The sequence below is a fragment of the Passer montanus genome, unplaced genomic scaffold (genome assembly GCF_014805655.1).
Source record: "Passer montanus isolate IOZ18808 unplaced genomic scaffold, ASM1480565v1 scaffold199, whole genome shotgun sequence".
NCBI classification, from domain to species: domain Eukaryota; kingdom Metazoa; phylum Chordata; class Aves; order Passeriformes; family Passeridae; genus Passer; species Passer montanus.
In genome coordinates this window covers 107911-135030 of record NW_024366580.1, presented here as the reverse complement: position 1 = coordinate 135030, position 27120 = coordinate 107911, and the positions used below count along the sequence as shown (strand labels likewise).

General features: G+C 36.7%; 1 protein-coding gene across 1 annotated transcript in view; it reads right to left on the bottom strand.

Moving 5' to 3' along the window:
• Positions 1–14367: 14367 nt before the first annotated feature.
• The window catches only part of LOC120501075 (hippocampus abundant transcript-like protein 1), a 30098-nt gene continuing 17345 nt past the window's right edge, over positions 14368–27120 (bottom strand). Inside the window, exons 4-12 of the mRNA XM_039706760.1 lie at positions 26960–27087; positions 25979–26093; positions 24792–25010; positions 23596–23709; positions 22978–23049; positions 20412–20524; positions 19451–19548; positions 17511–17668; positions 14368–15961 (exon numbers count right to left, since the gene is read on the bottom strand). Of these exons, the coding sequence (XP_039562694.1) occupies positions 15758–15961; positions 17511–17668; positions 19451–19548; positions 20412–20524; positions 22978–23049; positions 23596–23709; positions 24792–25010; positions 25979–26093; positions 26960–27087 (1221 nt within the window). The 3' untranslated portion in view covers positions 14368–15757. The remainder of the gene's footprint in view (positions 15962–17510; positions 17669–19450; positions 19549–20411; positions 20525–22977; positions 23050–23595; positions 23710–24791; positions 25011–25978; positions 26094–26959; positions 27088–27120) is intronic.

Sequence of the window (27120 nt, the reverse complement as noted above, 5' to 3'; positions counted from 1 at the left end):
TGCAGATCATTATATAAGCTTCATTTTCAACACTCTGGATGGTCTGAGGTAAGTGAAAGATATTTAAAATCAAAATTAAAACTAAAAACACTGAATCGGAGAAACAAAAGAAATCCTATAAGCAAAGGTTATTACTTTAGAAACTATTTCTGTCCACTGCCCTTCCTATTTTCTTGCTAATCTGCACTGGAGCCTGAGCGGTGAAATATTCAGAAGTGCCCAGCCCCACTGAAATCCAATTTCTTTTTCTATTTTTAAAATTAAAGGTCTTGAGTCAAACCATGATGTATTATGCAATGAATCTGTAACAGGAAGAGCTGTATAACATTGCCAGCTAGTGGTCACTTGACTTCAGAGCACAATAACTCAATTCTAGCACAGTTTAAATATTTTTGAAATGTAATAAAACCTTTTATAGTTGTAGCTTAAGGAGATGACAAATAAATTGCAAACATATTTCAGTACCTTAGCCATCAGAACATAAAATTCTGCATGAAAGTAACATTTAGCTCATGAATATGCTCGTCCTTTGTTTATGTTTAGTTTCTCAGTTGAAAATGACATTAAAATTTTAAGTTCATTCCAGCACTGATTCCAATGGTGCAGAAAACTATGTCATATTTTTATTAATATTGTTTAACTTTACTATGTCATCTCTGAGGTGTATCTTCTGATACCTGGATAATTAATATGGTTTTGGGTTTTTTTACAATTGTTGCTGCTGAAGACTGTTTATTCATTAGAAGTGAACTCTTACAAAGGCACAGACATCAGTAAAACAAATATGTAACGGATACAAAAGAGACTAAGAAAATTCAGGAACCTCCATTTATAACAAGGTGTGCATTTATAATAATTACAGTTAAAATATTAATGATGCATCTTTATGAATTCTCTCTGTAATCTAAGGTTTAGATTCAAACAAGCTGTTTTTATGAAGATGTAAAGGTACATGAACACCAAGTAATGCACAATACACAGTAAGAGAGAAAAGGAGGAGAGAAAGAACAGATCCTAACATAAATGTTATGTCCTGCAAAAATATATATGCTTAAATGTTTCTATAGATAACTTCACTAGCTACAGTACATTTGCAAAAATTAAGTCAGTTGGCATTTGTGTGTCAGTATGTAAAGGTCATAGAGCAGAATATACATTCTGGAAGCCGACATTTTCTTCAGACTAACGTAAGAAAAAAATGGAAATTTTAGGGAATTGTAAAAGAAATTAAAGGCAAGCCTATGATGGTGTAAACAGTTATCACCAAAGAGTTCTTATTAAGTCATTGTTGGTCTTAATTATGTTAAAGGTTTTATCTATGTCATCATTTGCAGCCAGTTTGAAAATTGCACTTTTCCCACTTGGATCAGAATTGGGAGCAAACATCCCCTTACAACAAATTAGCACAAATCTGTGTTAATTCATCCTGCCCTGCAGACATCTATTGTGTGGATTTCATTTCAGAGCTGGCTGTGGTTATGGGGCCCACACAGTTCAGAATGAGAACACACCGTGCTCATACTGGCAGTGTGCACCAGCAGGACCAATCTGGTTTTGCCTGTAAAGGACTGGGCAAACATATTCTAAAATCAATCTAAGGTCCTTCCAGCCTCAGAACATCATTCTGCAAAGATTTGCATGCCCATTTAATTTTATTCTGACTTCAGCAGGACTAGTCATGGATAACTACAAGCATAGCAGGCAGCTTTGCAAACTAGTCTGAGAGTCAGGATAATTCTGAGGTGCGGCCTGAGATACTGAGTCTGAGGACAAGTCCTCAGTTGTCTGAAAAGTTGCACTGCCATTAAAATTCATGTGAGGACTATTCCTAGAGGAACAGATCTGTCGACAAAGCCAGAGAGCTACCAGAGAGGCCTTACTCAGAATCCTTTAAAATTATCCACTACTTAGAATGGAAGACCGAATTTAGAAGATGTTTTTAAAAAGAGGAGAGATGGCAAATTTCACTTTTTAATCTGAAAGAGGGGTTTAAAAAGGCAAAAGAAAATTTGTTCCCTTTAGGCTAAATCCACACCAGCTATTTCAGAGCAGTTTTGAAGCCCTTCCCTTAACTCACTCTATTGAGCAGTTTCCTTACACAGGATGGATTTCCTGTACGCTGGACAAATGCCTTGGGCATTGCAATTAGTCTCTCTTTCACAACCAAGTCTATCAGCCTTTAGACATTTTGTCTCCAAACTACCTGTGTGGTGGAGACTTTTGGCATAGGGGATCAAGCTAGACATAACTCAGAGTAAATCCCCTGAACAATAAGTGTAAACAAAAACAGAAGTCCAGAACAAGCTTCCAAATACCAATTTCTTTCTGATGTACCATATGATCTCCTAATGGAGATATAAAAATAGGTATTGGGTAAACAAAGTCAAGCTCTTGCTGCATTGTTAGTCACAATTAACAAAAAGTAGGTCTTCAATCACACAGGCGTCATTTGTTAAGAAATTATTTAACCAGCCTCAGCAGTGCCAGGTACTGCACATCCCAAGTTTCTGACTGCACAAGCAGACTTCCTGTCCAAGCATTGAAGTTAATAACTCTAGATGGGCTGTAGTCATCCCCACAAAGGTAGAGGGATTACTTAGACTTTCCTAGCCAACACAGTGCTCTCCAGAGCTCATCTCATTCAAATCCTTATATTCTCCTTCAATACTTGCAAAAGTAACCAACCTGCTGGGAAATGCCTATTTCCACATTAAATTTTCAGGCTCTTGAATCAGTGACTGACACATATCATCCTCCATGCAAAGGATGCTCTGCAGTTCCAGCTTACCATGAGTCAGACTTGGCAGCCTTGGTCTTGTTTTGATCTATGATCTAGCTCTATATGTCATGGTTTCTTGCCCCATTCCAGTGCAAGGAAGTTTATATTTTTGTTTTCTTGCTAAAAAGGTATTGGCAAGATTTTTCCAACTAGCTTGATAGTTATTAACTTGGGCAGCTACAAGCAGCTTGTGTAAGAGGGCTTCAAGGCTGACAGTCTTACAGTTCCAATGCTGTCCGTGACCGCAGAAGCACATTTGTCACCTCTTGGATCATTCCATGCTGTGCCACCACTAGCCAATTTTTACAGAGTTTTATATAATCCCCTCCACAGCCTTCAGTTCTCTACAGTACAAAAGCTTTGACCAGCCAAAGGCTCATTGATCACGATTTCTACTTTTCACACTCTGTCCCTCATAAATCACTACCTGATCATGTACTCATTTCTCCTCCTTCCAGCAATTGCTCCCATCAATACACATACATATGTTTGGGTTTTTTTAATATACTTAGAACTTTTGTTGATGTATGCTTTGCTTTTGTACAGAAAGCAGCATTCCTAAATCTTCTGTAATGCAGTTGCACAGTTAGATCATCTGCTGATATAAAGGAAAGACACTAAAACCAAACCGTTTCAGAACTAGCATAACTAGCATTGCCAGCAATGCAAGAAATGATCCTCTGACAGAATTCTTCCTTGGTAGCACCAAATGCCTTTGACAACACAAAGCACAGTGCTGTCCATTCATCATCCACTCTACTAAAATGCCAACACTCATAGCAAGGCTTTTAACTCACTCCTGTATTTGTGGGAAGTTAGTGTAGCAAAACTCAGTACAAGATGTTACAGAAGAGGGAGGTGATTTCATTTCATATTTATCTCAAATACACTGTGTGTGCAGTTGCATTCTGTCAAGTACCAAGGTTTCTCTTTTTCTTTTACAGGCTGGGGATGAGCAGATGTAGAGCAGCCCTGGGGAGAAAGACTTGGGGTGCTGGTGGCTGAGAGACTGGACATGAGCCAGCCATGGGCACTCCCAGCCCAGAAAGCCAAACATGTCCTGGGCTGCATCCAAAGCAGTGTGGGCAGCAGGGGAGGGAGGGGATTCTGCCCCTCTGCTCTGCTCTGCTGAGAGCCCACCTGGAACCCTGCACCCAGCTCTGGGGTCCCACAGGAAAGGACAGGTCTCACAGGAAGGACACAGACCTGTTGGAGTAAGTCCAGAGGAGCCATCAAATTGATCAGAGGGATGGACCACCTCTCCTATGAGGAAAGGCTGAGAGAATTGGGATTGCTCAATCTGGAGAGAAGACTCACTTGCAGTACCTGAAGGGAGCCTTAAAAGGAAGATGGAATGGCACTATTTACAAGGATGTGCAGTGACGGGACAAGGGGGAATGTCTTCAAACTAAAAGACAGCAGGTTTAGATTAGACACTAGGAAGAAATTCTAGGGGAGTGGTGAGCACTGGAACAGGCTGTCCACAGAAGATGTGGATGCCCCACACATGGAAGTGTTCAAGGCCAGGTTGGATGAAGCTCTGAGCAACCTGAGTCAGTGAAAGTGTCCCTGCCCATGGTAGGCAGGTTGGAACTAGATGATCTTTAATGTCCCACTCAAGCCATTCCGTGATTCTACAGTTCTGTGACAGCTAAGCAGCCTGGCCAGAATCACTTGGGCTCACCATGGAGGACAAACACGGCTGTACACAACTCTCATACATCTTGATTTTTTTGGGATTGACTCCTGCACACTGACTGGGGCATGTGGTAAACATAATACTTTAATGTGGACAATGCTGAAGCAAATGCCCAGGACTTCTTATTTTCATTTTCTCTATGAACATTTTATCTCTCCAGATATCTCAATTTAACAGTGTTAATATTGCAAGTTTTCCCTTCTTGCTATCTGTGTTGGGTTTGTACAGTCTGGTTTTCTGGTAGCAGGGGGGTCACAGAGCTGTCTTTTGAGAAGCTGCTGGAATATCCAACAGAGCCAGTCCCTGATGGCTCCAAAGATGGGCATGTCATTGGTCAAGGCTGAGCCAGTTATAAATGGTAGTAAGGCCTCTGTGATAAAATATTTAAGAAGAAATCAAAACAAAAGCGTGGCACATTTTTAATTCCTGCCAAAGAAGAGCAGATTGAGAACATGTGAAAGGAAAAACACTACAGACACTGAGGCCAGTGGAGAAGAAAGGGCAGGAGCTGCTCCAGGCTTAGAGCTGGGATTCCCCTGCAGCCCCTGGTGCAGACCACGGTGAAGCAGCTGTGCCCCTGCAGCCCATGGGGGTCCATGCGGATGCTGAGATCCCCCCACAGCCCATGGAGGAGCTCCAGACTGGAGGAGGGGGATGTCTGAAAGGAGGCTGTGGCTCTGTGAGAGATCTGTGGAGTCTTCTTGAAGGACTGCACCCCATTGAAGAGTGACCCACACTGCCGCAGTTTTGGGAGGACTGTGTGTCCCTGGGAGGTACTCCCATTGCAGCAGGCCACAGAGAGCTGCTGCTCTTGAGAGGGACTCACATCAGAAAAGTTCATGGAGAACTCTCTTATGGGAGGGACCCCACGGTGCAGCTGGGGAATGACTCCTCCCACTGAGCAGCAGGATAAACCATGGCTGATGAATTTATTTACCCTAATCCCCATTCCTTGTCCTCTTGCACTATGGGGTACAAGGCAGAGCTTGGGAAGAAGGAAGCAGTGGCAGGAAGGTGTTTTCAAGAGCTTTTTTTACTTCTCATTATCCTGCTCTGATTGTATTAGTAATAAATTCACTTTATGTCCCTAATTTGAGCCTGTTTTACCCTGATGATATTTGATGAGTGATTTCTCCTGGCCCTTATGCCAATTCATGAACCTTTTGTCACATTTCTCTCCCCTGTCCAGCAGCAGAGGGCAGTGAGCAAGCAACTTTTGTGGGTGCCTGGCATCCAGTCAGTGTCAACACATGACACTATCAGGGAATATGAATGAAAAACTATATGCAGCATTCTGTACCAATTAACACATACCATAGCCTTGCTTGGCTGTTTCTAAGGCTTTAATACATTCTTCTGTTAACACTTCAGTTACACCAGTCTTAATATTTTTGGTATAACATCTACACATTCTCGAAGTTAATTATCTTTGTTTCCATTTGTTTTCCAATAATTTAGCCATCTAACCTCACAGAGGCATGACTCCTCCTGTGTTTGACTACTTTCAATTGCAAGTTTATTTAACACAACAGCTGACTCCTGCCAAAGGTATTCTGATATTTACTACATTTAATTATGAAACAGGAGTGTGTTCTACTTGCCATCATTTGTTTCAGCAAACATATTTCTACTGTACAGAGGGTGAGTATTTTTGGAAATTATTTAATTAAATTTTTTTCAGGTTCATGAAACCCAAGTTAATCTGTACACAAACAGAAGACAACTGTTCAAGCTTACTAAATTTTTGCAAGACTTGAAAAAAGACAATACAAGACTGTGCATTAATAGGTGAGGATTTTTAGTCTATTCATAGGATGTATTAATGAAAATGAACTCAGATTTCACAACTGTCACTTTCAAAGAGACAACAAGGACTTTTCAATTCCTCAGTCTGTCCTGGGGGTTGTCTTATTTAGCATTAGAATCACAGTTTTCTTCCAGTTGATAAAGCTTTTTGTGGTCCTTTTAGTTTAAGGGTGATACCAGATATAATTTTATCAGATAGTTCAGTATCTTTTTGATATAACATTGGTGTTGTAACGTCTAAAACAACGGACAAGGTCTCAGACTAACATCGAAGAAGCATCTATGATGTTTTACCCAAGTATTTGAAGCTCAGTGCCTTAAGGCACTTTCTAACTCAAATACCACTCTGGGGTTTGTGGATGGATGTACTACTTCCTCAGCTAAGATTTTCTTCTATGACTAATTTCTCTTAGGAATACAGTGGTACTAACTTTTTACAATGACACCTGCACCTTACAGTACTCTAGAGACCATGACATGAAAGCAGACACTGTGGAAACAAAAGCCAATATTTTCTGGTATTTTTTTGCTGCTAAGAGTAGGCTTTCTAGACTTCTGCAACTAGCAGTGACAGACACTTTCAGTCCCTCCTGCCAATGGGATTATCACCACAACCTTGGGCTGTAAAGAAACAATGCAGGCAAGTCTTAAGTGATCAGCACATTCAGTGCTCTAAATAGGACTGCTATGTCAGCCTTTCCTTAGACTTTTAGGTCTTTTTTTATGCACGACAAAAGCTACATAAAACAGCATCAAACTAACATTCCCTTGGTAACAAACATGTGAACACCCCAATTAAAGCATGGGTATTTGCTGCTCAATGCTGCCATGTACCAACTGCTAGAAATCTCAAAAGTTGCATGGGCAGAAAAGAATTGTCATCTAAGGGCGAAAATAATATTGCAACATGAACAAATAAATAAAAGACATGTTTGAAGCACTGTAGTTAAGAAATTGTATCCTACTGGAAGCAGTTGCAAAATAGACACCCGAGATTTGCGGCAGTTGGAGCCTTCTGTCTTAAAAACAGGTTATCTGAAGGTGTAAGTTTTCCTCTGCTTCCTGTCAGTTTGTGACACACAGGGTATGAGAGGAAAATTGATATGTGAGATGGGGTTGAATTCTCTTCTTTGAAGGCCATTTCTCAGTTTTCAGAGATCAAGTTTGCTATGCAGATTTTCAAATTAGCTTTTGATAAGTTTAAATTCAAAAATCTAGGTATATTTCAGATACTAGATAATAACCTTCGCCAAAATCATTGATCAATGTCATGTCAAAAATATTTCCATTCAAAGCTAGGTCTGCAAGGAAAACACCTTTTATCAAAATGGTATAAACAAAACTTTCTGCAACCAATGTTAATCTTTCCTGTAGCTTTATACAGATAAACCTTGCTCACCTCCTGAGGTTCTTTATCAGGTTTGAGAATTCAGTTGGTTAGCAAGTCATGCTGTCTTCTTTCCTTCTCTTTCTTCTGTGATACCACACTTCCTCAAATGCACTTTTAATACAGTTAATTACCCTATCTGCACTCTGCTCTAGGTAGCTTGGCATTTCTGGTAATCATGCAAGAAATATCATAACATAAGCTGAAACTCTCAGGTTGAGCCTTTGCAATTAAGAAAAACTTTTAAAAGAGAATTTTTAAAAATTACCTCTTAAGTTACACATCTTCCCTGTTCCATTTTTATTGTTCTTTCTCCAAATATGACTACGTTTAACACTGAATAAAACCAAATAAATTAAAATATATTTATCATGGGCTCCTTCCATAAACTTAGAGATAAGCTTTTACTTTTGTGTATTTCATAATAAAGTAAAAGACCTCAACCAACTGCTTGAGGCAACTGTGCAGAACTTTTTAATATGATTGCTACATGGTAGCTTGATGTATTTTTCCCCCTAGAGATGGAAGAAATAGGGCAAATGAGTTGTTTTTACTACCTTCAGTTATTACCTGGAGTCATGAGTTGTTTTTCCTTTTGACAGACGCTGTAATGTCAAGGTGGAACCAGCCCACCCTTGGCGAGGCTCTATCCTAGGAAAGTGTTTTGCTCATAATAGGCTGCCTGACAGTCTGACCTTTACCACATTTTTCTTTCCTGTCACCTTCAGGAAGGGCAGCTGTGGTGCTGTTGATGTATTTCATATACAGACAATTTCAGAATTAGTCTAAAACACTAAAAATTAAGTTCTTCTTTACCTTGCAACATCTTCTGGGTTTTGTACTAAAAATAAAAAGAAAAAATCTGAATTTATTTTTGATTACTTAGTTCCAGGATCATTAAGAGTTTCTAATGTTCTATATTTCCCAAGGTGATTTCCCAAACGTGCCTTCATGTCTGAAATATGAAAGCTAAGTCATTGGTAGGAAGAGCCTACTTGAGGAAAAACGAAAATCTATTGTCCAAGAAGATTAAATCCTTAACCACTCAGTTAAAGTCACAAATTATCAGGTCTGCAAAGAGTTTTTTTCTCTAAGGACTGCAGAAAGGCCTGCAACATCTCTCCGAGGTCAAAATGTGTGCCTGACAAGGATATGCAGAATGCAATTTGCTTTAGGTGGCATAGTCTAGTGAGTATTTATACTTCTCAATCTTCTTTTTCAGTTTTATTTTTCTTTCATTGTTAAAAAAATATATATTGTACACCTTTTGAATGTATCTTTAAATATTGTACCTAAAATATGCTACTATTCTTCTTAAATACATGTTTTGAACTTTCTGGAACTACTGATGCACTGAATTAACACTCACAATGCATTTAAGCATGAGCACAAGGCATACCAGGACTAGATAGCTGGGCAAGTTTGATGTTTCAGCTATTTATAAGCCAGTTACAGATTATGCCAATGATGAAAAACTACATTTTGTTTATTATGCAGGCATAAAGAAGTAAGACAGCAAGAAACAGCAGCTTTTGGGCTTTGAGCAACATGGAAGGATGCTTAGACCTGCATGCTTAACTTTTTTCTTCAGTACTTAACACTTCAGTCTGTTACTAAAACAATTTTGTCATGTTTTGGTTTTTTCCCCGTCACTGTTTTTAAGAGGATTTTTGAACCACTGCACTGAGAAACGGCATTAAGTTATCAAAAATGGTACCTGCATATGATAAAGCAGACACCCCCATGCATAATTTTCTCTTACTTAAAGAGAGCTCATCAGGACTTTCAGAAAAGACTGCAGTAAAAGACTACACTTTGACTTGCTTCAAAGTGTGAAATATGCTTAAAAATACTCTTCATCAAAACCAGGAGGAGGAGAAGAGAAAAAAATAATCGCCTATAAAATTTCCTTTAAAACAGATTTTCTGGACAAAACAATAAAACAACTGCAAAGTTTTCAAGATCAACACTTTCCACATGTGTAGAAAAGTAATTTCTCATGAATGATGTTGCCTGCCTGTTATTCACCAACATTTTTTCTTGGGTTATCATCAAATAAGGTCCTGCTGAGCAGATTTTTGCCTACATTCAGATGAGCAGAGCTAGCAGCACAGTTTTCTTTACAGCCTGTTTCTCACACAATTATATTGACACATAAGCATTAAGGTATACATCAGGTATCAGTTAAGGGACATTTCAGACACAAGCAATTTTCTGAAATGCATCAGCCTAAGTTCTCACTGGGGTATGCAATCAGAAGTGGCCATTTTTTCATGTCAACAGAAAAAAGGACTATAAAAAAATATTGACTTCCAAACTGCCAGCATGTAATGCAGTCAATTGCACTTAAGTCACACAGCTCTGTATTTCTCAGAGATTCAGCTGGTGATGCAGCATTTACTTTCAAATTAAGGATTTAAAGACATTTGCTTTAAGGTGGTAGTGCTGAAAATGCAATATATAAAGGCACTTTTGCAGCAACAGAAAACAGACTGCAAGGGCAGCAGAGTAGCAATGCTAGGCATGGGACTGTATCCCGAACCATGAGCAACATCTTCCATTCTTACTGCAGTGTTCTTTCAGAAAACAGAGCAAGACTACTCTTTTTAGACAATGGGAGAAGACTAACAGCACCTTCTTTTCTGTACGACTATGTTCAACAGAAATTGTCTAGGAAATAAAAAACAGTTTTAATTTACTTCTTTACACCTGCTGGATTCAAGATTTTACTATTAGATCAATCTCACCACTAGGCTTCTGAAATGAAGCCCGTGAGACAGCATGCCACTAAACAGTGGACTAGAAGTCATGCTTAGTTTCCTCAATCACATACATGCTCAATTCCTCAATCTCAGCACGTTCTGCTGATCTCATCCTGCTTCACCAAATCTTTCAGGTTGACCAGGAAGTGTCTCAGCTTAGCCAACTGAGCTTGGAAGATCCTGTGAGTGAAAGCTTTTGGACCACAACAGGAAAGTATGACCAAAATTTTTAAACAACTTTTAAAATTCTCTTCTTGTTAAGAAACATAATGATGCTAGTACATATATAACAGATTGCTTAACATGCCTGTTAAAACAACCTAAGTAATAAGTTCATTTATCCCAGGTTTTATTATGACCTTCTAGTATATTATAATCAAAATACAGTAGCATCATATTTTCACAATAAATGCATGTACAAAACAGCAAAATCTCTGAGGACATAGCAAAAGGAAAGAAGCTCTCCAAGTATAGTTTTCCAGATCTTTGTATGTTAATTCAATCTTTCCCTGCTTTTTGGTTGTTTTTTTGGGTTTGGGGTTTTTTTTTGAGTGGGGAACTGTGTTTGACTTCTTCTGAAAAAAAGAAAAAGAAACAAGAAAGGTAAATTTTATCAGAACTAGAATTTTGTTTCTGTGAATCAGAAGCACAGCTCCACACAAACAGAGATCAGCAGCTGCCCCAAAGAAGCATGCCCATTACCACACTGAGGAAGTGAAGCACTGTCTTACTGCATGTTGTTACATTGCAGTAAAACATTATTCTGGAGCAATGATATCCTACCTGGAGGTTAGGCACACCTCAGGAGTATAAGGAGGCAAGCTTTAGTAATTGTTTATTTTTCACCTAAAATAAAAGTATTTTATTTACCACCTAAAAGTATTAAGAAAGTATTAACAACTTTACAAATATATGTCTTGACACTGCACTCCCATCTGGTGTGTATGCCAGACAGTCACACTTAAGGCAGACAGAACACAAGGTACCCTTGAGGAAGACTGGGTGCCTCACAATGCAGAAGGGAGTTGCCAGTGATGCCCTCACTCCTTTCATTTTCAGTGTATTGACATTTATATGTGCCCAGTTAAGCACATCTGTGAACTGTATTACCTATCTGCAACTAAATTAACCCTCACAAAATGACACTCTCTCAAGAAAGGTCTGGAAAAAAAACAATTCAGAACGAAAGTAATCCAAATGATACAAGCACAAACAGACAAGTTCCAGAGGTGATACTTCTGCTCCTAGTGCAAGTCCTTCATCAACCGCTTTGCATAGTAATATCACAGACAATGTAGTGAAATTTGAGAAAAAGTTGGCCAAAAAAATTGAAAGCAATCAAAGTAAGTATTAGAAATACAAATTTTCAAGTGTTATTGCTAACAATGAACCTCTTTTTGAGTGTATATTGTACCTTTAGGCATTAGCTAACAATCATATGGAGCCACAAGGATTAACAGGATGGCAAATTAGCCACCCAGGACATGAAGAACAACCTTTTTAAGTTTTTTCAGCGATGTTTGAAGTCCTGTGATATTCAATCCATTATTTCACAAATTTCACAGAAAACTCTGAAGTTTGAAGAATGCTGAAGGTTTGAAGAAACAAATATTAGAACAAGTGATTGTTCTGGGAGATGTGAAACTACAAGTGTTTCTAACCTGTCTCAGTTTAAGGTACTTGCTAGATTTTATACAGGACTAAGTACATAAAGAACAACTTTTTAGTCAATCCTTAATAAAAAGATGTAATAGAAAAAGAAGCTGCTCAACAGTTCCTTTATTTAAAGTTCTGTTTGGTGAAAAAACCGCACAAGTATAACCAGTGATGAAGTGGCTGCCTTGAATAGAATCCCTTAGAAAAAAGGGACCTAAGGATAAGTTTACAGCAAGAGTGAAATTTATTCACTGGATCACTCATGGGCAAGCTGGTGCAGCAAATAAACTGGAGACAAAAGCACACAAAGTCCTACATTGTCATCAATGTTGTAATTGTATAAAAACAAGACCTTTCAATATTAGAATCTTTACAGTACTTTGGAAATAGATGCTGTGAAAGTCTTTTATGCTACAGGGGTTCACTGGTTATCCCATATCAAACTTATATTTTTCTTTCAAAGAAAGAAAAGCAGTTGTTCCACATCTCCTGACCTTTTCTGTGACCAAAAGGGCCTGCCAGTACTATGCCAATGTTTTTGAAAAATAAAAACATTCAATGTGTCTCTTCAAGATAAAGATGTTGTTCTAACAATAAGAAAAATTTTCTTTTTAAAATAACTTTGTTTCATGGAAGGAGCATTTTGAAAACAGAAGTTTGAAAAAGTTTCCATCATCATGCAATTTTATTGCAAAAAGAAGTGTAGAAGTCTCACCCATAAAAACCTCTAATATCTGTATACTTCTACAGGGAAGTGACTTCCAATCTATTTGTTAGCAACACAAAAATTCAAGACCTTTCAAATAGTTTGCAAATCCAACTGAATGACATGAGGGAAAACGGAAACTTACTAGTTGAGTGTTAACCTGAATCTTAATACACCTTTGCATAAGTAGTGGGCATGACTGAAAAATGAGGATCATGATTTCATAAGTACAGCCTTTAACACACTTTCCACTTGGAACAGTATCTTTGTGAGGTATCTTTTTCAGTGATGACAGATACTAAAAACAGATATTAAATACATACTAAGTTTAAAATCAAGATAAACTGAACTTAGAACCAAATCTTAGAATCTCTGTACCACTGCATTGAATAAAAATTCCTAAAAATAATGAGGCATCAGGTATTTCTGAGCATCATTTACTAACTTTCTACTGGGAACAGAAAAATACTTTACACTACTCATAAAAATATTTGAAAATTGTTTATCTAATCTATAGCTTACCTTTTACATTTTTATTGTATACTTAATTAGTAGAGTAGTACATATAATAATTTATACAGAGTAAGGGTGCATGCTTAAAATATTTTTTTTCCATCCAGCTCTGGATTCCCCAGCACAGGAAACCATTGATCTGTTGGAGTGAGGAAACCACAAAGGTGGGTAAAGGATTGGAGCACCGCTCCTGTGAAGACATGCTGAGATCTGGGGTTGTTTGGCCAGCAGAAAAGGCGGCTCTGGGATGACCCCTTCAATACACAGAAAAGACTTTTAGGAAAGGAGGCAGCATTTCACCAAGGTATGTAGTGACAGGACAAAGTTTAAGAGTTTTACAATGAAAAAAGTTTAGATTGAACATAGGGAAGAAAATCGCTACAATAAAGGTGGTGAGGCACTATCACAAGTTGCCCAGAGAAGCTGTGGATAACCCATTCCTGGAAGTCCTTGAAAGGTTCAAGGGTGACTCTGAGCAACTTGCTCTAGTGAAAGATGTCCCTGTCCCACGACCTTTAAAGGTCCCTTCCGACTATTCTGTGATTTTGAGATGCTACTTCAAAAATCTGATCCGTTGCTGGGATACTATAAGCAGTAATAAATTTGACAACTGCTACTTCTAACAATAATATACTGTATTTTATTCCTTATATCAAGTTTAAGACATTCTAAGCTGGGATCACACAAAACCTACCAACTGCAGTCTGGCCTGCAGCAAAAAAAAATTATCCAACATAAAAGCTCAGGCTTAAATTACAAGAAATTCAAAGAAAAAGAGCTACCTGAGCCTCCTCAGAAAAAGCATATTAATTCTGCAGTAGTGTTCAGATCAGAAATTATTCTTGGGGTTTTTTTGTACTTCTCCAGCCCAGTGAATACCATGTCAGATACCCAAGGAATTTCTAAGCAAAGCATGCTTTTCACCACTCTTGATAACACAGACACAACACAACAAAACAGGAATTCAGGTACTGTCATCCAACACTAGAATAAACCCACTTGTGCTCTGAAGCAGCAAAGGCACAACAGTGAACTTGGAAAAACAGACACTCACAAAACCTAGAAAGCTTGATATTTATATTTATTATGCAATAGGAAGCTTATTAACATAAAAACCAAATTGCATAGTACAAAAGGTTTCTTATTTGTGCTCAACATGGAACAAGTTTCAAAATATATATTTTTTTAAATTTGTTCAGCCAATACACAATCCTTTTAAAAAACTGTATAACTGTCTGTACCCTCATTACATTTATAAATACATGATTTACACAGCACCCCATCTGGAAAAATTAAAACTCCTTACAAATATCTACATATATTGCATACATATAAAACATTCATAGGAGTACTTCGTCAAAGTTGGGTTTAATAGTCCATTTGCACTGCAGCAAAATACATATAAATCTTTGTCTTCTTCATAAAATGTCTCTAAAAATTAGCACATTTGTTGTAATTCATAACTCCTTTGATGCATCTTTTAGAAAAAAAAGATATTAATATATCCATGATATTCTGCAGGTAAGACAGTGATATGAAGGCTGAATGTGGTTAATAACTGAACACTAAGAAGCAGTTAAGGCAGCGGTGAAAGGAATGAATGGGAAAAATTAGTTTATATGGCAAATAAAGTGACAAAATACAGTACATACATATATATTTTGATGTAAAGTACTCTGGCACCCACTCACAAGTGTCTATTTCTGACACTGCTCATTTTAATATTAACATTTTATTTTTTATAAGCAAAACATTAATGGGACCTGGCTCTTGGGTGCCATCTGGATTTGCTTTAACTGCACACAACTGATGATTCCAGAATATGGGTTTATGGTTTCTGTATGACCTTCATTTATGGATAAGTACTATCCTGTGTGATCTCACACATTCACAATTCTGCCATCTCATTTTCATCACTGCTTTCTGGTAACTACTGGACTTCTTGCTAGTAAGTAATATTTGAGAATTTCATCGATAACCACCATTTCAGGTGCCAAAAATATACAGGGATCAATGCCTTCCATACTATGAAGACTACATGTGGTATAGATGCAGACAAAAAGGCATAAGAAATGCAAAACAAACTATTATAGTGATGGCTGAAATTGTTCTCACTCAAACCTGTTTATTTTTGTATTAACTTGCAATTTTGGGAACTAAACATTCAAAGTTTTTTTAAAAATCTGTCTCTGTATTCAGGTTTCTACTCAATATCAGAATTCGACACAGCATTTGCAGTCCAGCACTGGGTAGAATCACACCAGCTTGTGACCTGCTGTTCTAAAAAACCACTCCCGCATGCATGACATCAACCTCAATAGCAAAGAGCAAGTGACCTCCTGTCACAGCTGCCTTCTCCTCAAAGGCAAGATACTCTGGTTCCTCCCACCAAGCTTCCAGAGCCACAAATCAGATGAATTTGTTCCATCAGCCCCTCAGAATTTAGTTTTCACACACTGCTATCCTGCAGCAATGGTTCAATGTCCTCTTCATTACTTTGGTCTATGTTGTTACTCAGACTACTACTGATGCTGTTGCTGTGTTTTTTGGTACTGCTGGCTTTGCTGTTCTCAGGAATAAATAAGGCGACTAGAAAAGCCAGAAGAACAATGCATGCTCCAACCAGGAACGGTGGACCAGGAATCATCGCTCTCTACGGGAAAACAAGTATAATAAAGAATTCACGTTTCAGACACTGACTTCAGCATTATGAACTACACGACTGAGGCAGGAGATCATGAGAGACATTTATGGGGACTATAAAATTTTTGCAAACACTATAAAAATTTTGCAAACACAAAAATATGTGCATTGTAAAGTGAATTTTCTACATCTAAAATCCCCACCAATTCCTCCTTTGATCTCCACACTGATCTAAAAACCAAAAACACATAAAATTTTCAATTGAAAGTATGATTGCCTAGCAAATGAAACAGATGTTGACTTGATGCTTTTTTGTAATATTTTTCTGCTTTAGGCAACATGCCTGTTAAATCAACAAGACTCTTCTGAACATTAATAGAATAAGATTTCAACATCTAGAAGTACAAGTACTCAATAACCTCAGCTTCACTTTTCCATGGCTGAGATATCTACAATCAAGATAGCCAAATAAACAAGCACCCCAAAAAAATCAATATATGGGTAATCAAAATAACAGTGAGACCATTCTCAGTGCAGAGACATGTTACTCATACATGATAACCTAGTATTTGGAGTTATTGTCTCTTGCTTCTAAGCAGTTTATTTTAAAATTCAAAACCAAAACTTACTCACATTTCATAGCCACAAGTAAAAACAAACACCAGAAAGGTTTTAAGATAAAGTTTAAATCAGCCAGGTTTGATGAAAAACCTCTACCAAAGAAAAATGTCAACAACCCAGCTTTTTTTAAAAATTTTAACAACTTTTCTGTATCTGGGTAAAGTAAAACTAGATAAAACAGAAGGTGAAAATTGTCAATCTAGTGTACTTTTATTCTACCAAAAGGAACATAGGAAGTTATTCTCAAATAAAGTGGGAAAATACCTGAACATAAGTATACAGTAACCACATATTTCCCTTGCCTCAATCTTGTTACAATCAGAGGCCTAAGTTTTCAGCTCACAGTCTGTACATATAAAGAATATAAACATATCAAAAATAGATTTTGATGATATTAAATCTTCAAGAGGTGTTACATACACAAATACTCAAAGAAGAAATAAACTTCCACAAATTAATACACCCTCATTTGCAGTGTAACAGCTAATTAATCTGAGCAGTTTTTGAATATTACATAATTGTGGTTTTGCTGACAGGAGTAAAAATCTCTCAGAAGCTGCCCTTTTTCATTGCATTGCCAAGCTTTATTACTTTCCAACGCAGCTTACAATGCCTCTGTTTGCTGGAAGGGTTTCCTCTGCATAATCATAATGATGCAACCTCACTCAAACTTTAGTTCCTCAAACTTTAGTTCCAGTAAATTATATCAAAAGTTACCCGGTACTGTTACAATACCGAAACCAACGCTGCTACTATTGTAAATCTAAGTATTTACTATTACATTTAAATTATGAGCTCTCTTAATTATTTAATAGAATTGAAAAGCAGAATTAAGTCATTTAAGAATAAGATGTGATGATGTTAAATCAACCAAAAAGGCAGACTTCTGGCCCTATGAGTTCTACACAGCAAACTCCACACCAAAATTTTGAACTAACCTTATCACTTGGATTCTGCTTTGTTTTTATTTCAGAAGTGTTATCAGGTAGCAATTCATTGAGTTCCACATGGAAGAGAAAGAAAATAAAGCCATACAGTGCTGGTCCCAGGCCATTGCACAGTCCTCTTACTCCAGTTATTATTCCTTGGACAACACCTAATAAGGAAAAAAAAAAAAAGTAGGAATTTTTTTAAGCAAGGAAGAAATGCTCAGAACCAAGATCTCTGAGTGTAATCTAATAATTGCTCCAAAATTGAACATATCATAATTATTTCTACATTCTAAGATGTAAGAAGTATATTGAAGACAAATCTTGGATTAAAATAATCCTCTGCACACTATAGTTCTGCCACTATACTTGCAGATTACTGGAAGAATTATTGTTTTTATTATTGGATAATATTTCATTATTATGATAAAGAAATTTATGTGCAGGTTTAATTTTTAATATTAAGAGTTCTTCCACTCTCACCCAAAGCTGGCAATGAAGATACCAAAGATAACAGAGTTTAAATGTGGTCTCTATTAAATTTATTTTCAAATAGAGTAATGTATCTAAGTGTTAAGAACTGTGATTGGGAAAATACACACAAATTGTGACCAGTATTTATTTAAATACCAAGTAACTTACTCAGGGCAGTATATTAAATACACAGCAGTAAATTCACAATATTTGACTGACTGTACTTTTCCACTGGATTCTTTTTAAAGCTTGATTAATCAAAGTGCTATAGGTATATTTCTGTTTCAACTTCATTAAGTAATTATGACAACAGTGTAAAAAGTGTTTTGATGATATTAACTTCACATAATAAGAGTCTAAAAAATGCTGCTTTACAATATTAATAATCTGCTTCATTCTTAAGGCAGTAACTTATAAATTGTGAGGAAAAGAAAACATGCAAAAAAGACAGCTGTCCAAGTTTTTACTTCATAGGTTGATGACATGAAAGTTTAAAATCTTCATGCCACTAGGTGGCAAAATCTCAGTCTTGAAAGCCTTAGCTATTAACACCAATTTCCTCTATGTAAAATCAAAGTTCAATGGCTTCTGTCAGCTTAACTAAACTAGTCATTTCCTAATGTAAACAAAAAACAAGTCTTTAAAAATCTTTAAAATGTCTCAAAAAAATAGGAGCGAGGGGCAAAATTACAAAAACCCATGTAAAATACTTTTGGATCTTTCAACAGAAATCCACTTCCTGAAATGGCATCACCTTGGTACTTCTCAGATTTCCTGCATTTACCTAACTTCATGTGGTACAATGCTAAAGTATAACTGATACTTAAAATTTATATGTACAGCATTTTTTTAAAAAGAATACTAAATTCATGTTCAATTCAAGAACAATATTAAGTCTTTTTACTAGTGTTTTAATTTATGATGACTTCTCATTTCATTTTAAAGGAGGAGTAATTCCTGACTGTACATTGCCTTTCACATCAAAACCAGTAAATTCTGTGTTTTCTCAGATTAATTAGTTATTTTGGCATCCTTTTCTATTCCTTGAAAATCTGAAGTATTGTATCAAATAGGGCCAACTTTTCTACAAATAAAAATAAAGCTTCTTTGCTACATTTATTTCAATCTGGTAAATATGTAATTAAAAAGGTAGTATTGTTACATTAATCCTCACTGTCTACTTAGAGAATACTGCATATAATAAAAGGAAGGGAAAAAAAGAGAATGTTGTTGTTGCCTTCATAGTACTTTTACAGAAAGAAAGACAAGAAGTAGCTCATCAGAAATAATATCTTTTACAATGCAAATATAATAAATTTGTGCACTTTCTTCCTCTCTACACAGACTAGCAGACTTCCACAAGTACTACCAAGTAAAAACACAAAGAAAACTTGAAAAGTACATCTAGATAACTCTTCTGCATTCTAGACAAAAAAGCAGTCTGATCCATAAACAGTAATTTATCCAATACTCACCTTGTTGATCTGCCTCTGCATTTCGTGAAACCAGAGCACTAATTGCTGGGAATGTAATGCTTGACATAGCTGCTACAGCTCCTGCCGCCCACATCATCCTGTGTTAAATACATAATTCGAATTAAAAATGAGACTGTCCTTATAATAATCCCCACACTCCTACAAGGGCACCCTTATTTAACATGTCATTCCCTTTCAAAACATTCTTATTGAAACACCTAAAGAACTGGAAATTATCTGATTATCTTCCTGCTCCCTTCCCATATATTATTCTGAACTTGCTGGACATTGATTTGATTCTATCCTAGAAGAAAAAAAGACCAGAACAGAAGTGAAGTGGGCTTTCCTCTCCAAACACTGTACAAAGGAACAATTTCCCAGGGTGTTCCAGTGACACAATTCTTTAGCTTCTACAACTGACTAGGAAGTACTCTGATAAACGACAAGCACTTACCCCTCTCAGTAGGACACACTTTGTAAAGAGTAAGTTTTTCTAGCTTATGGTTCCAATTGTCTCTACTTAAAGACAGTTTTTCCAACAGAAGAAACTCTAGATAGTTTCTAGGACTGATTATAGTTGGAGTAGGAGAATATGTTATAAAAACAAGTGTAGGTCCAATACCTAATGGGTAAAATAGATCTAGTGGAATTACTAGAGGGAACATGCTACTTATTAACTTGTGAGTTTAAGAAGAAGTTTTAACCACATTCATAGACTTAATACTCAGTGGAACAAAATGTTGCAAAGACTCCCTTTTCAAAAGGGCTGTAAGTACATGAAATTCTATCATTCCTACATATGCAAAATACAGACCACATTTTGGTAGTGTAATGAAAATGGAAATACTTATTTCACAAAACATTCAAATACATGACAACAGAATTAATAGTAGAATTTCTTGGGGTGAGAAAACCCTTTCAGTTCCTTAACAAGTGTGTACATAGCAAAACATATGCTTACCAAGACTGAGATCCAAAACCATACCAAGCCAGCTGAAAGATCTGAAAGCCAAGACCAAGGAGAACTGTGTTTTTGTTCCCTATAGATCTCATCAAGATACTGAGAAACAGAGTCTGCAAGAGAAATTAGTTCAACCAAAAGTTGTTTTTAAAAGTCACACTTGCTAAAGTAATTTCTCCCATGCAAAGACCTTACAAATTATGTGGAAACTCATATCATTTGTCCTCTTTCTCCTCCTGTATAAAGCTCAAAATACAGATAAGTCATTTCAACATTTAACGTACAGATATTCGTAACACTTAAAGGGTTACTACTTCAGGACATTCAGAAGCATATGTATTTCCCTCTCTATGTATATTAGATGACAGTGCCTATTTCCAATGCAAACAGGCTTTTATTTTCACCTCTACAATCCTATTGTATTACAGAATAGAGCACTCCACAAAATAAAAGCTGTTACCAAGCGAAGACAGGGCAGACTGGACACAACTTGAATTTACCAGTGTCTACAAATACTACAGAAAAAAAAAATTGCTTGCTCTGAATAAAGCAAACTCCTTCAGTCAGCTGAATAGTTTTGCAAATTTACATTTAAACTTACAACTAAATCCTGCTGCTTTGTCACCTTCATCACTTACACTGAAATTTGGCCAATTCCTAGGCACCTTTAATTACATTTTCTACTGATTCTTTACACAAGTGATATGACCTTTTCATTTGCATGTGGAAACTAATCCTAACCAAAGATCAGTATTTCTGTTTGTTAGAAGTGTTACTGCTGAGGGGGAAGGAGATCCCAATTCAGATAAAACAAGACACTCAGGGCAAGAAGCAGACACTTCCTGGTAAAGCAAAGTCCACATGGACAACTTGATTCAGTTAATGGACCACACATTTTTCTTTAACAGGAGAAACTCAGCAACGCTTCAGTAAAAACACAGAGAAAAGGAACCAGGACTGCAGAGCAGAATACACTTCCTCTCTTCTCTTGTCTCTCTTCCTGATTGTATTGAGTTTGGCTGAGATGGATAATTTTCCCACAGCAGCTCTCACTGGTCTGTGGGTAGTAGGAAAGGCAGAGCATCAGCACTGTCTCAACATTCCCCCCACACCAGTAGACTGGGAATGGGTAAGATCCTGGGAGGGGACAAAACTTGCCCAGCTGATCCATACTGACCAAAGGGATAACTGATCTTACATGTATCAGCTCAGATATAAAAGCTAAGGAAAGGAGGAAGAATGGGGCATTTGCTATTTATGATGTTTGCCTTTCAGATCAACGGCTACGTGGGTGGAAATCTCGCTTCCCAGAAAGTGGCTCAACACTGCTAGCTGATGGGAAGCAGAAAATAAACCCTTTTTTTTTTACCTGGTTGTGCATGCCTAAATTTTTGCTTTTGCTTTAATAAATCGCCTTATCTCCACCTAAGAGTTGTTTTCTACCTTAAGTTTTCTTCCCTGTCTGGCTGGGAAGGAGAGTGCTGGAGCAGCTGGATAGGCACTTGCCATCCAGCCAAGGACAACTGCTCACCCTAGCTTTCTTGTTTCTCATTTCTACTTTGAATACTACATAGAAAAAAAATGTAGTAATTCTACCTTCATGTGTTCAATTCTTTCTTACCCAACATGCCAACACAAATCAGTATTTATGAAGCAAAGATTATGTCAATAAGCCTAGATTACTTCAGTAAGCTGTACTCTTCAAAGAGCTCAAATATCCCTCATTTTAACACTGAAAATTATAAACCAGTAAGAAAGCCATCTTAGAGATTTTTAGCAAAAATACTGGTCTGCATAAAGTATGACTGGCAGATGTTTGAGGCACAATAGCCTCAAAACAAACCACAGCACCTAGATTAAAATAACTTCTTGAATTGCTAATGAAGGCCACAACTGACACCAGTAAAACTGGTAAAAAACATCGATGAATGTCTTGTTTACATCAAACAGTAAGACCTTCATTCTGCTAAGAATGGCAGCAGGGATACAATATACTCTACATGCCATTCCTCCTCTTGTCATCAGAACAGGAAGACAAACTGTATCCATAAAGATACCAAAGATCAAATAATAAAAACTCAGATTTACAAAAGACAAAAAGGATTTGTTGAAAAATCAGCTCACTGTTGCCAATTAAAAAATATGAAAAGAAGATAACAAGGCCTCACAGCTCCTCAGCCTCCAAGCTGAGCCTAAGCAACCCAGAAAAGACTGCCTGTATGCAAGTCAAGGCTATCAAGTTGCCTTGATAGCACAAGCCATCTGAACAGGTGCAAGTAGCATGACTTTTATTTAAAATAAGGCATTTCCCTTTCAGAATGCCTTGCATTTAGTAACTCATTTCCTGTATCGTTTTAATGATTTTAAGTCACAGTTCCAATGAATTTACTGATCAAGTTTAGCAAATTTCATCTTTCTGATGTCCAGATCTAGTATTACCAAGGAAAGTTTATATGAAGTAAGAAATTTCCATGGACTAGAACATTCAGCGAATGCAAGATACATACTAGAGCACGCAGAAAGTGTTTAGATAAGCTTAAATGAAGCACTATGAAACAAAGCTTACCTGAGCTATTATGGACAGAATGCCCACCACAGCTATAAATGCCACAATGCTAGCAGATCCAAAACCTATAATCTGTAGAGAAGCAGAAATTGCATGAAACAAATGCCAAACACAATCCAGGACAATTACTAGCAGTGAATATCTTCTCAATGAAAACACTCATCCCTGTTTATACTCTATATAGATTTATACAGGATCCATTCAGAAAGTATCCACTTTCAAAAATAATCCCTAACTTGACTCTTTGCCTAGAAAAGTGTAAAGGGAAAGAAAAAACCTGCCTTAAAAAAAGGAGACAGAAGTAGTCACGGATCTGCAAACTTAAGTTCTCTATCTCTCCCCGAAACACAACAGGGCTTTGACAGACAAGATCCCACCTCGAGACAGACTCAGAAACTGCTGCACTAAATGAGAACAAAGGCCTTAAGATATTGCATGGTTTATGCATCAGGAGTCAAGTGTTACTCAGTTCTTGGCTTAGCAAAGAACCCTGCCTTTAATTTTAAAGCTTTACATTGTCAGAAAGCAGGCCACTAAGCAAAGTCTATAACAAGAAGGAGGCCATAGGGAATACTTATTTAAACATCCTTAGTAAGATGTGAAGAGACCAACATTTACCTGTCTCAAATACAGAAAGAAACTAGAATACTGGCCAGCTTCAGGCAGATATGAGAGAAACACTGTAATGCAGATTGGGAGAACTGTAGGATCTTTTCTAACCTTCTTCAGAGACTGTAAAACAAAAGAACAGGGCAGGTATTGAAACATTTTTATAAAGTCTAATGAAAGGAAAAAGAAAGAATGTAGATTCCCTTTTTTTTGTGCACACATATACATCAAAACAATTACACATGGATACTGTTAAGCTGAACCTTAAGTCACAAACAAGCTCTTTATATACAGTTTGGGGAACCCAATTCTTCAGCAAAGTTTCCATCAAGATTTTTGAAGCTACTGTTCAGTACCAAGTCAAAACTACTCCCCAAAACCAGCATTATATAATTGTAATATCTAATGTCTTTTAATGGACCTCCATAGTAATTATTTGGTTTGAAAGATACTAGTAAACAATATACATTTCTTACACTTATTCACCAATTACATTAATTACTTTAAGGAACAAATAAATTGTGGAAAACAAATTCTGTAACTTCAGTCTTTCAAGCATGCCATTCATCTCTCAATATTCACAACCAGTTCCCAGCAGGACAGATCTCATGAAGAAAAATCACTTCTTCCTTTCTTAAGATACCAAGGTGTAATAAAAAGATAAAATAACTGAGTAAGTGCAAATGAGTGAACAAGTTACTACAAAGACTGCATGGTATGTTTCAGCCCTTCCTATATATGCCTATATAAAGATCAGGCTTTATAGAGCCATTCTCTATTAGAAAGAAATCACATATAACCAAACGTGGAAATCAAGAGTGCAGAGAGATACTGCCAAAAGTACAGTCATAAAGTGAGTATGTAAAACCTTAAAATATTGGCTTTTGAGGCATAAGAATTCAGCATTTCTGTGTGCAACAAAATAGAGTACCTAATTTAGAAAATTAAAGTATTGTACCTTTGGATTTCACATCAAACATTACTTTTAAATCTAGAATTATTTAATCAAAAAAGTTTGGTTTAATTTTGTTTTTTAAATGTAGTTAGATCTTCATGGGCAACAGCAGAGAATGGATACTACGGTATACCCAACAGTCAAGCTACGAGTAAGGCTAAAGACTTCTCAAGCTTAACGAACTGCAACTGATAATTTCTACTTATTAATCACCAAATATTTAATAACTACTTATTGAAGTGCATCTTACTGCAAAAGGATCTGCCTGTTCCCACGATATAGAAGATCCCCACGAAGCAGGTCTTATTTTTTCCGGCAGAGATTCTGGTACAGCTAGCAGGATGAAGCAGATGTCCACAACAGCCACCAACGTGGCCACCAGTACAACCAGACTATCCCCATAGCTGGCAGACAGGTATGCTCCAATGGCAGGACTAATTACCAAACTTGCTGCAAAGGTGGCAGATACCTATGCACAATAACAGTTTACAAACCCATCAAAGTGGTTATTCTCCCAGTACAGAAAAAGGAAGTAACTTGCTCACCACCATCCCCCCCACCACTAGAAGTGTGAACAAGATTTAAAAAACACACCAGTAAAAATCCCAAACCAAACAAAAAAGTAAATAAACCACATAACATTTACAACAGTGACTATGGGTCCCAAATACAGTTTCTACAGCCTTCTCAACTGCACACCATACTAGACAGGATCTGCACTCCAAGATCAGGGTTGGCTCAAAGGAAAATGGATCTTACTTTCAAATAGACTCAAATCTTTATTTTGTTTTCTAATTATGAATTTGAAGTGATTTGACTGAAAAAATTGTCAGCACATTTAAATGCCGGCCTAAAAGAAGTTTAAAAACTGAGGACATCTACCAATAGACCTCCAAAACTTAAAGTAATATAGACATTAGGAAAGCAAACTAAGCAGGAATAATATTATCACTGAATGGACTAGTTTGTACTAACTAAATTATTTTCCTCATCTTTTGATCATTAAGAAAGATCATGTCTAAGTTATTAAAAATACTGTTTTATGCATTTTCATCCTTACTTACCATTCTGACATTAAAAAAGGCCATTCTATACCAAAAAGAAGTCATATGCACTAGATGTGCAACTTAGAGGTGATGGAAAACTATTGCTAGATTATATTACTTGCATTGTCTTTAACATTTAATGTTCTGTTTGCAAAACTTAAAGATATTCTTTCTTACACATGCCCTCTATGCAAATTGTCAAATATTAATTCTGCTTCCATAAGCACACAGCACTCTGTTCACTGCCTGAACTCTAACACAGTGTCTTGAGCCATGGTACATTCCTTTATCAAACTCTTTACATTAATCAGGAAACAATCTGTACATTAAAACACAAGTTCAATATGAAGGTCATAATCTGACCTTTTTCCCCAAATTGAGCATATCTTACCACTCCATAGGCTGCAGTTCTTTCATGTTCTTGTGTTACATCAGCTACATAGGCAAATATTACAGAAAAGGTAACAGAAAAGATTCCACATACTGAAATCATAGCGAAGTACCACCTAATAATTTAAAAGCAACAATTAGAAAGTTTGAACTAAGATAAGATCTCTTGCTTTTTATCTTACTAATAAGCAAGTTTGTGTTTAAGCCTAGGAGGAGGGTTCCTTGAGAACTAACACAGAACTTTACTGGAGATGAATGAATGACTGTACAGTCTCACTTAAATATGGAAAAACAGAATTTAAACTCTTATATTCTTCTGTTTACTATACATCAGCCTCAAAGAAGAAGTCATCTTTTGAGGACATGGTACCTGCAGATTTTTACACTCTCAAGTTCAAGTTATGAAAAATTAACTATCTTAGAAGTTATTTCATCAGCCAGTTAAGGAACAAACTATCATACATATAATGCTGTGGAACCTGAACTCTGGATGCATTCAGAGTGCATACAAAATTATTTTGCAATTCTTCCAATTTTCACAATTAATGTAAATGCAAGTGAAGTCTTAACTGAGCAGTCCTGACTTGGTTTAAAAGTCCTAATCAAATAGATAAAAGATCTCACTTGCAACAATTATACTTTTCTTTAGCAAATAAATTATAAGGTTCATTTAGCTTTAAAAACATATATATTACTGTCAGTCATTAAGAGAAAAAATTAACAGCTGATCTTAAAATTAAGTAAGATAGGATTATCAAGAACTGCTTTACTTGTCTGAATACAGTTCACATTCCATTATTTCTACTTTTATGATAGAGAGTTTGAATACATCTTGAACAGAACAGCTCCAGAAAAATGCAATCATGTCTTGAAAGGAAAGCTGCTTTCTTCTTGACTTATTGTCCCTCTCCCATTTCCCCAAACATCTCCTCTGAATATCTGCTCTCCTGACAAGATTGCTACTGCAGTTTGTACCACTTACCATGAGCTTATTTGCATTAATGGAATTGGGACACAGGTAAAGAAAACTGTAAGAAGAAGAAAATATTTTCTTCCCCAAGCATCTGAGAGAGCACCTATTACTGGAGCACTGAGAAATGACAAAAAACCCTGTGACAGAAGAAAAACAATTAGTATGTCTGC